The 14843-nt window shown below is 38.8% G+C and overlaps 1 protein-coding gene across 1 annotated transcript in view; it reads left to right on the top strand.

The window, feature by feature from the left end:
• LOC109310850 (connector enhancer of kinase suppressor of ras 2-like) overlaps positions 1 to 14843 on the top strand; it is a 126276-nt gene that overhangs the window by 2372 nt on the left and 109061 nt on the right. Inside the window, exon 2 of the mRNA XM_019536181.1 lies at positions 1990 to 2024. Within this exon, the coding sequence (XP_019391726.1) occupies positions 1990 to 2024 (35 nt within the window). The remainder of the gene's footprint in view (positions 1 to 1989; positions 2025 to 14843) is intronic.

Genomic DNA, 14843 nt, shown 5'->3' with positions numbered 1-14843 from the left:
GCTCCTACCCTGGGGGTCTTTAAGAGGAGGCTAGTTGTATACCTTGCTGGGGTTGTTTGACCCCAGTTCTCTTTCCTGCCATGGCAGGGGGTCAGACTCGATGATCTGCTCAGGTCCCTTCTGACCCTAGAAACTATGAAACTATGACAGGGGGTAGAGTGAGTGAGGCCTAGTGAGAGGGGGCAGTGTGATTGAGTGAGTGGAAGAGGCCCAACATGAGGCAGAGTTTGGCTCAGATTCTGGCCAGAACATTTATAATCATGGATGCTATCTACAAGTCATGAGCCACAGAGTAGGGAAGGTTTGGAGCTGCAGATATCACCCTAGACACCAGAGATTCAAAATGGGCAGCCTCCAATCTAAGTACCCTCTTTATTATTTACCAACAAGCCATGGCAGACGAGTTAGGCAGGTGGCATGTTCATAGACAGAAGGCAAGCCGGTGCTAGCACCAGGCCTGCATGTTTACCTTGTCACATTATGCCATGGCCCAAAAAGGCCATTCCACTAGCTGAGAATTACTGAAGGGCAAAAGTGTAGAGGCACTAGGGCTATCTCCTAATGAGAGGAGAGGCCTAGCACAAAGACATTTCATCATTGGTGAAACCCCAAAGAGATTCTCTTTTACACAGAACTTAAACAGGCTGTCCAGACTCATTAGTCAGAATCTGGCCCATAATGCCTGTAGAAGTCTAAGGAGACAAAACTGAAGAGATGTGCATCCTAGTTATACTTGTATAAATTGGGGTAACTGTCAATTCACTAAATTTACTGCAGATTTACACTTTAATAATAGATCTGAGAGTCTGATCCAACATGTACAAAGATTTTTGGTAAAAAAGAAAAGAGAATTTGGCCAATTACAAATTTACAAAAAAATTATTTGAAGCTTTGTGTAATTTCAATATAGAAACAACTTCTTCTACACATAGCGTTGGTGTTTTTGTATGCATGAGCCCTTCAACTTTTTATTGATATTTTGAATAACACTTTTGAATGTAAATCCCTTAAATAATGTGTCATTTAAAAATTGTCATGGAAATGTAGACTCATAGCTTAGATGATTAAAGAGAACCAGCAGACTTCCTGTTTGTACACTTGAAATATATAGCTAGTGTTATGACTAACCTAAAATCTCTCTTTTATGAACCTGAATGTGCTAGATATTTTTATGCTAAAGCTATAATATATCAATGTTAAGATATATACACATTTTACTATAAAGAAAATCCAAAATTAAAAAACCCCAAAAAAGTTCCTAGCATTTCATGTTTGCAATTGTTATTGACCAAATCAGAAACATTTCAGAGTGCTTAAAAAAAATTACATGTTTTTCTGTTTAGAAATATACAAATGGGATGCACGTTTGTGGTTTTAAACTTATTGGTAGATTTCATTAAAGACATGTCTTACTGCTTTATCAGTTAATGAGAAAACTTTGCATCCCTCAGAGAAATTTGATTTAAATTCATCATTAAAACTGTCTACAAATTTTCTTTTTTATCTATGGATTTCCTGTTTCTGCCAAAACAGCATTTATCAATATCTCCCATTGATGATATTAGTGCAGCAAAGATAGGTCAACTGAGAGTCTCCTTCTTTTCCTTAGAATCCTTTCCATAAAATTGAATATGAAATGTAAATATTCTGGTGTATGCCTGATATATGGTATTTGCCACATTTTAAAGGAAATATAATTATTTGGCTTTTAAGTACTATTACATACTCTAAAGGTCTTTGATTATAACATCAGCAGCAGTTAGTGTTCATTTTATAAATGTGGATTTTTAAAACCATTGCATTTGTTATGAATTTGTTTCCAGTTAAAGTTAAATGTATTTTCAGTTTCCTTCCCTGTGCAGTTACCGAGTGATTATCGTGGTTTATTGCTATGATCTCATTTTCCTGCAGATAGCATCGTCTTCAACACACCAAGGAAGTTGGTTTTTTTAACTGAGCGCTAAATGTTACTTTCTGTTTTTTCTACAGAGAGCAGGGGAGACAATCGGTGGAGATTCTGAAAGGTAATAATTTTGTCACCTTGTACTTGAAAGTATACATACCTACTGAATTCCATATTAATTATGTTTTTAAGGAATTCATATGTACTTTTCCTCTTTCTATGTTTTCTTGTGTGGTGGGAGGGAAGGTACAAGTAATTTGCAGCCTTTATTGAGAAAAGCTTTGATATCAGTGATTTTATTGCATAACTTCTTCACTTGCTGATTATAGCAAGTATGAAGATAATTTTTTGATTTATAAAAGTTTTCTTGATTTTTTCCTGTGATTAAAATGGTTTCAGATATCAATTAAATAAATTTAAACTTTAATAAAAAGTTAACAGAGCAAACATCTTTCACTTTCTCTCTTCGTTAGTAGGCATTAGTATGTCCAAAGCAGTTTGAAGATGAAACAGGCCATGTAAATATTGAGTATTACTATTTTTGGAAATCAACTGCAGGCAGTAGTCCCTCTGTGATTATTTTTGTTCTATCAGCATTTAAAAATTGTTAATCCTGGCTGTATAAAAAATGTTAAGTACTATTTATCTTTTGGCATGCCTTTAATAAATACTGGGGAGGAGCAATCCCTGTTCAGTTAATTCTTTAGGGTTTGTATATAGTCAAACAGTACCAAGAAACATAAATACTAGTGATACTATTTTTATTCATTTATAATAAGTGTGTTAAGTACACACAAAATACATTGCAAACTACATCCAAAACAATTCATTAAAGAGCACTTAATTTGTGAAGCCAAACATTCAAATATTATGAAGTGCTAGAATTGAGATTACTTGTGTGAATTTGCTTGGGATCCCCAGATGTTTATGATGGAGCCTTTAAATATTTGTCTGTAATTGTGAGTGTCCAAGATGAAATGTTTGGGCCCCGGTTTTTCAGAATAGAAAACATTTTTATAACAGTTGCTGTGCTCGGTTCCAGTCAACTTCAGTGTCTGCTATGGATACTTAGCTGCAAGTCTGTCTTCAACTATCTCACCATAAGCACGCAAAAATGAAAAACATTTAATTATTCTAGAAATGTGAACATTTTTTATTAAAAGTTTATCTTAAGTGGTTAAGCTTGAAAACACATTAGAACCCTGTAGCAAAGGCAGAGATAAAACTCAGTCCTTTAGGGTGATATTCAACCTCCTTAAATAGGAGACCTTTTTTTCTCCGTTGAAATCCACTACCTCATGAATTACATAGTTTCCAGCTTCTTAAACAAATTGAGCAGACTACAGTCTCACTCACCAGATAATCTTAATTCATTCCTAGAGAACCATCCAGTGTGTCTACTGAATGATGCAAGGGTCATTAATTAAGACTGCATCATAATGTATATGCACCCTGAAAGGCTAAATTAATGTTTCATAGCCAACGTTAATTCAGGGATTTCTTAACTTTTCTGTGTTTAACTTTGCCACTTTAGTGTTCCCTTTTTAACAGTAATGTAAAATTCCTAAAATTTCAGTATAAAACAATAATTCCTCAAAAACTCACCCCTGGAAAGAGGTTGCTCCTAACTTTGTTCAGCAGTACAGTTTATACCTAACTTTTGATTTACAGCACATCCCGCCATCACCTGAGTTGAGAAAGTAATTAGTGATAGCAGCAGGCAATTGTCCTCTGGCAGTCACCTGTGTGCATCAGCACCATGGAAAAGGAGACATGCTTCACCAATGGGTTCCACAGTTTGTGGCATTTTTTATTCAACCCAGGTTTTGGAGAAGTGGTCTACAGTCATGCTATCACCTGTCCCCTCTACTATTATAATCTCCATCCTAACAGCCTTCTCTCTCCACTCCTGTCTTTCCCCTGTTCTTTTCCAGGACATGGACATACATGTAACATTGATCTTTTCACCCTCTGCTCTTATCCGTGGTGCCCCACTCCTTTCTTCCCTTGCTCCCGTGCACTTGCAACTGCGATCCCAGAGATGGCCTACCTACCTATGAGCTTTTGCTCCACTTTCCCTTTGGTTCTCCCCGACTCCTAGTATAACTTTGCTCAGATCCCTGTCCTGCGCCCTTCACCCTTCATACCTACGTATCCCCATTCTGCTCCTATCCTTACAACTTCCTCCTCAGTTACTGTACCGTTTTGTTTCCTCACAGCTTCTGGAACCTGCATTGTTTGTCCTTCTGTCCTCACCACCATTTTTCATCCATCCCTCTGCACTTCTGCTGCTTCCTCCCCCATTCTTCCTTCTGCCTGGATGCTAGCAAGAGAAATACTGAGAGCACAAAAGAGAGGCTCCTTTCTCTCAGTTCCTGTTTCCAGCACCATAGTAGCCTGAATGAATTGTTGCAGGAAAAGTTTTGTTCAGTCCCAAAATGAAGCATTCCTAGTCATTCTGTGAGGATAGCACATGCGTAATCTGACAGAGATCTAGAAGAAGCAAGGGGTTCATCACTGAAGTTGACTGGTTCATCCCCTTGCTTCTTCTAGATCTCTGTCAGATTACGCATGCGCTATCCTCACAGAATGACTAGGAATGCTTCATTTTGGGACTGAGGATGCTCAAGGAATATGACATCTTTAAAACAATGATCTGCCAAACACTAACAAGTATCTTTTAAGCATGTTAGCAGAGAGAGGTCATTAATCATATTAGTGTGGACCCAGGCAGAAGGCAAGGTAGATTTTTGCACCTTTAAAAACTAACTAAATCAAAGATGTATAGTATAAGTTTTACAAAACCTTGGCTAGGAGTGAGAAAGCATGTATAGGACCATATACGAACCCATTTATGAAAGCTCAGGCTATACATCTCTGATTAAGTTAATCTGTGAATGTGTAGATATGCCCTGTTTCCCCCCTACATTCATATTTTAACTTGCTGAACAATTTTAACTGCATCATTTAAAAAAAATTGGGCTGGAACAAACAGTCATTAGAAGCTATTCTGCTTGGCTAGCCAAATCACTTAGAATAATAGGGTAAAGGAACAGTTATAGTACAGCTTAAAACAGTAACCTTGCTTATCTTTGCTGATGTGCTCTCATAAAAAACAGTGCTTTCTGTTCGGCGACTATCAATAGCTACTGATTGGTGTTCATCTAAAAATAGTTTTAATCACAACCTCAGTACATACTGCATAGTTAATGAAGAATTATGGCATTATTGTAGTCATGGATGGATTTAGGATTTCCAAACTGGGGTGCAGATGGTGCAGCACATCATCACAGAAAACACAAAACATTTTTCTCCAGTTAAAGAGAAACTAGAAACTTTACTAATATGCTAGGGAGCTAGTGCTATAGTTTTCAGTTTAAGATTAAAGCAAAAACAAATATAATTATTGTAAGGTACACTCATTTGCTAGATTATATATAGTTTTTAAAAAAAACCAAAAACAAACCAGGTAAAAAAACACTCAAATAGTCATAAGATATTGTGTCCTTAGTCCAGAAGTGATTGCAGTTAAAGGTATGTTTCTTATTGAGATTCATAAAACAAAATCTAGCCTTCTTGAGTGCCTTGATAGTGCCTCCAATACCTAACTGTCAGTCATTTCTACACCTGAGTTAAAATTACCACACCTGAGTTAGGTTTTTTTGGCTAGAAACAGTCTGCAGGGCTGTGAAATAGAAGAGAGACATTAGCAGAAATGGCTAACGGACAACAAAATTGCAGATAGTTTGAATAGTGGAAAATCAGGACCATTAAAAGGATAGAAGTTCATTAACACCTGTGGAATGAAGAGAGATTAGCTTGAATCAAGAAAACAGAAATGCTCTGCCCTTCCCCAAACTTGATTTTAAAATTTGGTTGCAGCAGCTGTACCGCTGTACTTCCTCCCTCCTCCCTCCCACTTTGCCCTCACCCCATCTTTCCCTGATTGCAATTAATAACCAAGGAGAAATGAGGGAACAGATATTTTGTAAAATTCTTTCTTTACCTGGACAGTATTTTCTCATTTTTGCATGTAAGTTTATGTGTAACAGTAGTACACAGTACAGCCAAGCTTTGAACTGTCTAGCTTAGGTACCAGCAGCTGTCTGATTGTCACAGTATGGGATGATGCAAAAAGTGCGAACTGTAACCAAGAAGCCAGGAAAATACTTGGATGATTAGCTTACACAGAGCTGTGGGCTCTGATATCTGGACTGCTATCAGTGCTTGAATTAGAGAGAGTAAAGCTAGCTCAGATATGTCTACACTACATTGCATTCATGTTCTGAAGTATAACTATATCTCAAGAAATATAAAGAGTACCATTGCCATTTAATATTTTTCTCCTAAAAACTAGTAACAAAAATCTATACAAGATACAGCACCTTTCCTTACAAATATATTAATTTGTACAATGTAATTTTAAGTCAGTGGAGTTAAACCTATGATGAATTTGGTCCCTTTTCTCTATACTTCAATGGGCTTTACTTCATCACTTTTAAGTTAGTGCTTCAGTCAAAGATCCATTAATACTAAAAATCACTATATGTTAGCATCTGTGCTCAATGTCAAAAGTTCAGGATCTAAAGCATATGCTGAAATTGAAGGTTTTAAGGAGTTTCGAATTATTAAAATTTTGATTGCTGGTATAACCTAATGTAAAAAGTGTCATTCATCTTATAATTAGATCCCTGGTAAATATTACATCTACATACAGTAAGGTTTCCCAAGGAAGTCAATTAAAAATGCTTACAAACTTCTATCTTCCTCTTCCTCATTAATTTAACATAAGGGCCTTAGATGCAGCTATACTGGATCTGGCACTTCTCAAAGGTAAAGCACAAAAAGTAAAGCTAGTTTTTTACACATAGCCTTAGTTCGGGGGCAGTTCAGCAGCAATTAGGGATTAGAACAGGCTTTGAGATGCACCAAAACAGGTGTTTTGGCAACCAGGGCTCACTGGGGCTCAGGGACAATGCAGCCACTCCCTGCAGTGACTAGATGCATCTTGAAGAGTCTGTTGCATAAGTGCCAGGTAAGGCAGCTGTACAGTTAGATTTTGACCCTTCCTTAAAAAGTACTAACTTAGCAAACAAGAGGATATTGTGCAGAGTTCTATGCAGTCCTGCTGTTTTTAATGCAGATTAATCTTTCCATATCTTACATAAGAAAAACCTGTCACATGGTTTTCTCTTTTGTACCAAGTTAAGGAGAAATACTGTGATTTTTTTTTTAAAGGTGGTATAGGGGAATCCTAAAATTGTACCATTGTAAAATCACAGTTCAGATTGCACCATTGTACCTCCAAATATGAAGGTTAATGCTTCTCTTTTGTTGGTTTTCATTCTTTAAACTGTTGGCTACCAGATATAAAATTGGAGATCAAAAAGCAACTTTTTATCTCAAAGTTGTGGAAGCCATTGATAGAACTCATCATAACTGAAAAAAAAGGTTTTAACAGACACTTGTATACCAACACCAGGCACACATGCAGCTCTGCAGAAGGTTCTGTCTTGGCTGATGAAAGCCAGTCAGTCTACTATTGAAAGACTTTGGAAGAGCCTGTGCTTGGAAGAACAAATTGGCAGCAACTCTCAAAAGAGCAATTATTAGGTCTCTTTCCAAAAAACTATTCCATGACACATGCTTTTGATTAGTGCTGGATTTCCTTTTTGAGAACTATTGAAGAGTAGTCATCTGCCCCACTGGTTATCTTTGTTGAGTTTTGCAGGGTCCCATTTTGTAACTCTTCCTGTTCAGTGAACATGTGGGGCCATTATGACACATAAAGGGAGTGAGACTTGTGAGCATACTTCCTTTTCTTTCCTTTCCCATTTTGTCAGTACTGGATAATGCAGGTGGTCCAGACTGGTGCTTGGGCAAGGGTCAGCGCTTGTTAGTCTTTACCTCTTGAATCCCGTACTGCTACGATCAGGTTGCCATGGCTAAGAAAGTGTGTTTTCAGGCATAGACCTCACTAAAATTAGACATTTTTACCAGTAACATTCAAATCCTCCTCTGAATTATTCATGCCTTGCCATTATTCCCTGATTACTCTCATAAAACTGGTAACCTGCTAGAGAAATCTTGCAATAAAACTGCCAGACACTTAACACATTGATCATGAAACACCTTGCCCCCCCCATCGCCCAATAAAACTTCTGATATATGTAAAATCCTCTTCTTTTTTCCTCCTAATAATTGTCAATGATAAAACAAACTTACAGTTCAAACGTTTGGGTCTTGATGGTTAGCAAAATAATAAATAAAAATCAGAGACTGTATTCATCTCTAGATTTATCCTAATTTAATTGAAAGTGTGTATTATCACTTTACAGTGCACAGGATAAGTGTGTTAGTACTAATGAGAATTAGTATTGTTGTTGTTGTTTAGATTTATATCCCACCTTATCCAACTGCCATGATTCTGCATGTCCAATTCCAGCAGACTAGGCACTAGCTAACTATGGATATTAAAATAATGTGTCAGTGATATACATTGTTACCCTTACATGAGCTGCATAATAAAAGGTAAATAATATTCAAGGGACTGTTCTTTTCTTGTAAAGCAAACTCATGGCCACTGTTTGTTAACTGCAGCCTATCACGTGGAAAAGTCAAAATGATAGGCAGTTGTGTTAAGCATTAGAAAATGTGGCAATTTGTTCTGGTACAATTGTGACTTTTCCTTATTTATGGAAAGATTAATTATCTTGAAGGTGCTACAAAGGGATACGAGAAGATAAAATGTGGTGGGCAAATTATGGATAAGAGCTATTGTATCAAGTTAGCTTGTTAAGTTTTATCCTTAGCTAGTGTAAATTGGTGCAAGTCCTTTGTTTTCAGTGGCAACCGGATGAATCAGTTAAGGAGTGCGTACACCAAAGAGTCCAAGGGGCAGTTTACATTATTTAATGTTGTTATTTAGGTTCCTGATGAGGAAAAATGAAATATTTCACAGAGGGCTCTGTGCATATAAAAATATTGCCATTATTTTTATAGGATGCTTATAAGGTTCTCTAACACTGGCAACTCCATTTGTTTGGTGCTATCTAATATATAGGTGAGGATTTGAAGGAATTTTGATTTTAGGAATTTCTTCGGTTAACAATTGCCTGCAAAAGCAGGGAACTGTGCTCGGTGACCTAGGAGGCTTCTCCGAGCCCTATATTCTGATGTTCCTATGCATGCAGAATATCTAGTTACTTCTATCTGGGAAACAAATTGTTCTGAGTGAGAGTTTTCCTTGTACAACTAGAATAAGAAGGTTAGTCACTGTCAGTGATTCTATTCTTTTAAATGGATAAAATTGTCTTTGGCATCAAGAATGCAGGGATTTATGTAATTCTGTCCTTAATTAGGTACATCTGGTGAATTTTAGAGATCCATTTATATCAACTACTTAGATAAATGATCTGTGTTTGTCATCATATTCATACTTTCATAGGTTTTGAGTCTTTCAGTGTACAAGTGAGATTGAGTAAGTCTCTGCGGGCTGAAGATGATTCCTGTGTAGCACAACAATTAAGATTTTTTTTTAAATGTGTTCAACTCTGGTTCCTATTCTTCAGAGCATTACAATTCATCAATGAAATACAGCTTAGAAACTGGAATAACTGTGTTTGTTCTCTGTGCCATATCTTACTGCCATTTTTAAGGTTCCCATGTGATTTTCAGATTCAGCCTTTCGTTCCCTAGTGTCTTGCAAAAACAATGTTCTTAGACCAGGTGTTGGCAAATATTTGGGCCCAAGGGCCACATAGAGAGTTTTGATGAGCTGTTGTGGGCCAGATCAGCAACCCCCACCCCTGCAACAACTCATCAAACTCCCTATGGGGCTTTGGGTGGGCAGAAAGCAGTATTTGGGAGTAGAACAGGTGGGCAAGACCAATCCACTCCCTGCATGCCCTGTCCTGTGGGAGGGGTGTGGGAAGGTTTATGGGGATGTGCGTGAGGCACAGATATGTGTATGTCCAGTGGGGACTGGCTGGGCACTAGGTCCCAGGAGCCAGCGGGGGTGAGGGGAGAATGGGTGAGATGGGGGGCATATGCAGCAGAACTCACCCAGGCAGTGCAGTCTGTGGCTGCCCCTGTAGTGCTCTGCATGGGGTCAAGCCATGCCCAGGGCAGCTACACCACACTCCTGCCCACACCTGTTGGCCCAGCCCTGGCCCCAGTCAATGCACAGCTTCTGATGGGGCTGTTCCCAGTGCAGCTGCAACTGGCTTGATACTGCTGTGCTCCCCTTGCCTCCAGAAGCAGCTCTTCCTCCCACTCCTGCCCTGCTGCACCACTCTGGGTGGGCAGGGGTGAAGCTTCGACTGGGTGGCTCCTGCCTCAGTGCACAGGGCTCCAGCTTCAGCTCCCAGCCACCTCCCACCTGTTCTGCCTACCCATAGGTGATTTCTCATCATGCCAGGTGGTGAAGCAGGTAGAAAACAGCCAGGAGTTGGAGCCAGAGCCCTGTATGCTGGGGAATGAGCCACCAGATGGAAACTCTCCCCCACTCCCCCAGCACAGAGTGGCTCAGCAAGGGAAGGGGCCAGAGTAGGAGGAGGAGCCATACCTGGAAGTGAGAGAAACAGCCTGGCCAGTCAAGGCCCTAGACAGCTTCCAGCAAGGCTGTTTCTGATGCAGCTGCATCTGGCCAGGTGCTTGTCTGCTCCCCTCACCTCCAGTGGTGACTTCTACTTCAGTTCCTGCCCCTGCTGCACCACTCTGAGTGGGTGGGTGGGTAGGTTGGAGGGGAAGCTTCAGCCAGGTGACTCCCACTGGAGGCGAGGAGAGCAGAGCAGCATTGGGAACAGACCCACTGGAATCTGCATGTGCTGGTCTGGGAGTGTGGTCAGGAGTGCAGAGCAGGCTGCCCAGTGGGAGTGGGTGAGCCTCAGCCCATGTGGAGTACCATAGGAGTAGCCATGGGTTGAATCCAGTCAGTTGGTGAGCTGAATTCAGCCCATAGACTATATTTTGCCCACCCCTGATTTAGACCCACGGGTGATATCCCATTACTCCCTAGGAACTTACTTTGCTAATTGCAGAAAGCAACAATGTGTCTGAAGCAATAGTAATGATGTGTTTCTGAAATGAAAGAACATGGGCAGAAAGTAACAAAAGGTTTAATAAAAAGAGAAGGAATTGTGGAAATCCTCATAGTATATGATTAAGAGCAAATTGCATCTTAATTTGGATCAATTTAGTATGATTTTATCTTTCAACTATCATGCTTACCTTTTCACAGAAGATTACAAAAAGTCTGAAAACCGTACTATTAAGTCAGATTTGAGATTTTACAGGTGAAAGCTGGAGTCAGCTGGCAAGGCATGAGCTGAAGTCAATTGAGCTGATCCTGTTAGCAACTTATATAACTGTTTCTGACTGTTTATTGTAGCCTTCATTAACCTCCTCGGGGATGTGTTAACCTTTGACTCAAAAAGCAATAGAGGTGACCTGTTCATGATTATGGATTGAAGATAATACATTCTACAGAAAAAAATGATACCATCAGCTTTAAAAAAGAAAGAAAGAAAACTGCTGACCAAAATCTCACTACTCATTCAAAACTGTAAACTAAAGTCAGATATGAATGTAGTACTGGATCCTTATAGAAATGAAATCTCTGTGTGTGTGTGTGTGTGTGTGTGTGTGTGTGTGTGTGTATGTATGTATGTATGTTAAAGGCTATTGCTGCTTGGACTCCCTTATAGTTTGCTGCTGGGCAGACTGTCAGAAGAGAGCCAGCTGTTCTCCCTTCCTCCCTCCCTCTGAGAGCAGGGGAGGGATAGCAGAGGACTGTTGGATGCTGGAGGTACAGGGATCACACTTAGGCCTACAAAATGAAGAAATAATCCTCTTTGAAAGAGGTATTATTTCATAGCACTTTCGTCATCTTTGTAGCACTACAAACAACCCGAGCGATGGTATGTTCACTTTTCGTAGTGCTATAAATGTAACACATGCCTGAGTCTTTCTCCTCATCTTTTGTTTCCAGCTGATGAGTTCCCAGCTTTACAGCAGAAATCTCATTATAAGTCCCTAAGTATGTGACATTATACATAATACTGTTAGAGTTTGTATTTTTTATGTTACTCAAGTGCTCAAAATCAGCTAATTTTTCCTGCTTAATATTCCAGTCCTCCTTGATATTGATGATTCCTCACAACCTGTATAATCAGCAGATTTAGCATAGTACTTGGGTGCAAACGTCACTGTTGTAAAATAGATGAAGAATGTTTACAAGACCATAAGGACTACACTAGTAACCTACAAGTAGCACAATAGTTCTCCTTTCAGCACAAACTGTTGTTGTCTCTGCTTTATATAGTTCCTTACAAGTTGTACTAAAACACAGGTTCTCCAGCATAACTAATAATTTCCCATGTGTCACTCTCAGATGATTTACTAAAGTCCAGATAGGTTTAATCTAGTTATCTTATTTTAAAAAATGATACCACATTGGTGTGGCACAGTATTTCTTTGACTAAACACTGCTATATTTCATTGCATTTTCCCTTTGCCTCCAAGCTTTAAAATATTCTTTTCTTCGGTCTTTGTTTCAAAGCTTTGCATACTCTTCAGATCAAACAGGTCTGACTTTTGCTTGGATCACTTTTCCCCAACTTTGTTTAAGTACTGTCTTTGATATTAATAGTTGTACAGTACTGCTTCTGATTTGATAGATTCGTTGCTGCTAAGTGTGAAGCTTCATGTGCCTGTTTTTCAATGGTAAAGAAATTATCACATCCTTCTGACTCAGTTCATAAAACTCTGAATTTGTCTTGCACCTTGGATGTGGTAATCTCTACACTTTAACACTGACATTATTGTAGCTACTGGCTAGTTTAAAACTAATAGCATTCCTACTTTATGGAGTGTTTAATGCTGTATTCATGTACATTAATTCTATGACTAAGAATCAATTGCCAAAAAAAAGAAAAAAAAACATATTTGAAACCCCATTTATCTAATTTTAGAGGATGGTAAATTTTCAGAATGTATATAGCATACGTTCTATATACATTACATGGTTCACTTTGCCAATAAATGTGAAAAATACCAAGCTGTATAAATAGACATCTTCAAAAATACCAATATGTATGTATGTGTGGTATCCATTCTAATAGTTCACCCTTTATGCATGACAAGTAATTCCTTTTCAAAATATTTTATCAAGTTAAGCATTCAGTATGCACCAGAATGAACAATCACTGAAAAAAAGATAAAGGAGAGAGACACAAGGAAAATATATTTTTCACAGAAACAAACACTCCTTTTTGACCTGACGGGCCCCTTGCTTAAGGAAAATTTACCAAACACTTTCAAAAGAAGGACCTTGGAACAAAAGACACTAGGAACCAGAAACTTAACACAGAACTTTGACCATGAGTGGAGGATGTCATAGGGTTCTCATGTTCAGCTTCATTTTTTATAACTTCTATGAAGAGCATTTTAAACTGTTTCTTCTTCTCCCTGATCCGTAGATAAGAATATCTGGATAATCGTATTAATATAAGCATAGATAATTTGAGAAAGAATATTATTGTGTTGTTGTATGACACCCAATAAACACAGACCATTTTAAGACAAAATCTGCCTTGTGGTGGGGTTTGGAATCTGCCTATTCCTTTACTAAATGCTGTAAAATAAATATTTTTCTTTTTTGGCTGCTTCTTTCAGTCCCTACTCTTTGAAGGCTGGCCTTAAACTTCCTTTTCTTTAAAAAATATTTTAATTTACTCTCTGCTCTTTTCACCACAAACTTACCGTGGTGACTTAAGCCTGATGAATGGATCCTTTTTATGTGAGAACAGAAAGTTCTGTTTTTACGGTAAATTTGACTTCTTATAATAGTTGAAATCATCAAAACAGGAAATTATACTAGATATACTTTTATCCTTTTCTGTGTATCTTACTTGCACAATATGAAGTGGAGGTGATTAGTTACAAAAGATCATGGAAAATTCCAAGAACAAAATATATATATATTTTTAGATATTCTAACATTCTTTTTCTTTTTTTTCTTTTTTCTCCATTTATTTGAAAGGGACTAAAATTGAACAAGAGAACTAAGCTTTCCCCTAATTTCTCTTTCTTTTTTTAACCTTTTCTTACTAGAAAAATGGTGACAGAATAAAAGAGAGAGAGAGAAGGAAGTAAACCAAAAAGCTAAACCAAATACCTTATACACGTTTTATATTTTTTTGCATCAAGCCTTTGAGAAGGTGTTTACCCCAAGGGGACACTTGCTTGCCTGTACACAAAAGCCAGGAGCTTGGGGAATAAGCAGGAGGAACTTGTCCTACTGCTTAACACTAATAATTATGATGTCATAGAGATAACAGAGACCTGGTGGGACTCTACCCATGACTGGACCAGGGTGAACGACTGGAGACCCCCTGGGTTAAAATCTGTGGGGAATACAGCACAGGGGACACAATGGTGGAAGTCTATTACAGACCTCCCACCCAAAGTTAAGAGCTTGACCAGGAGTTTGCCCGAGAACTGGCTGAGGCCGCATGCTCCAGGACCTTGGTTGTCATGGGTGACTTCAATTACCTGGACATCTCATGGGAGGATCACTCAGAAAAATCCGAGCGGTTGCAAAGCTTCCTATCATGCATAGATGACCTCTACCTGACTCAAGAAGTCTACTGGCCAATGAGAAGTAAAGCTCTGTTCGACCTGGTACTGGCTACTGGGAATGACCTAATCAGCGACCTAGTGATTGATGGGAAGCTGGGTGACAGCGACCACAAGCTGATCACCTTCACCATCCGCCTTAAAGCTGGCAAGTCAGTCAGCAACACAGAAGTCCTTGACTTCAGAAAAGCTGACTTTGACGAGCTCAGGAGGCTTGTCAGTGAGGCCCTAAGGGACCACGACCCCAGGGGGAGGGGAGTTCAGGAAGAGTGGCTGCTCCTCAAGGGAGCAATCCTCAATG

This window comes from Crocodylus porosus, unplaced genomic scaffold, assembly GCF_001723895.1.
Source record: "Crocodylus porosus isolate Cpor-Errol unplaced genomic scaffold, CroPor_comp1, whole genome shotgun sequence".
NCBI lineage: Eukaryota > Metazoa > Chordata > Crocodylia > Crocodylidae > Crocodylus > Crocodylus porosus.
This window is presented reverse-complemented; position numbering and strand designations above follow the sequence as displayed.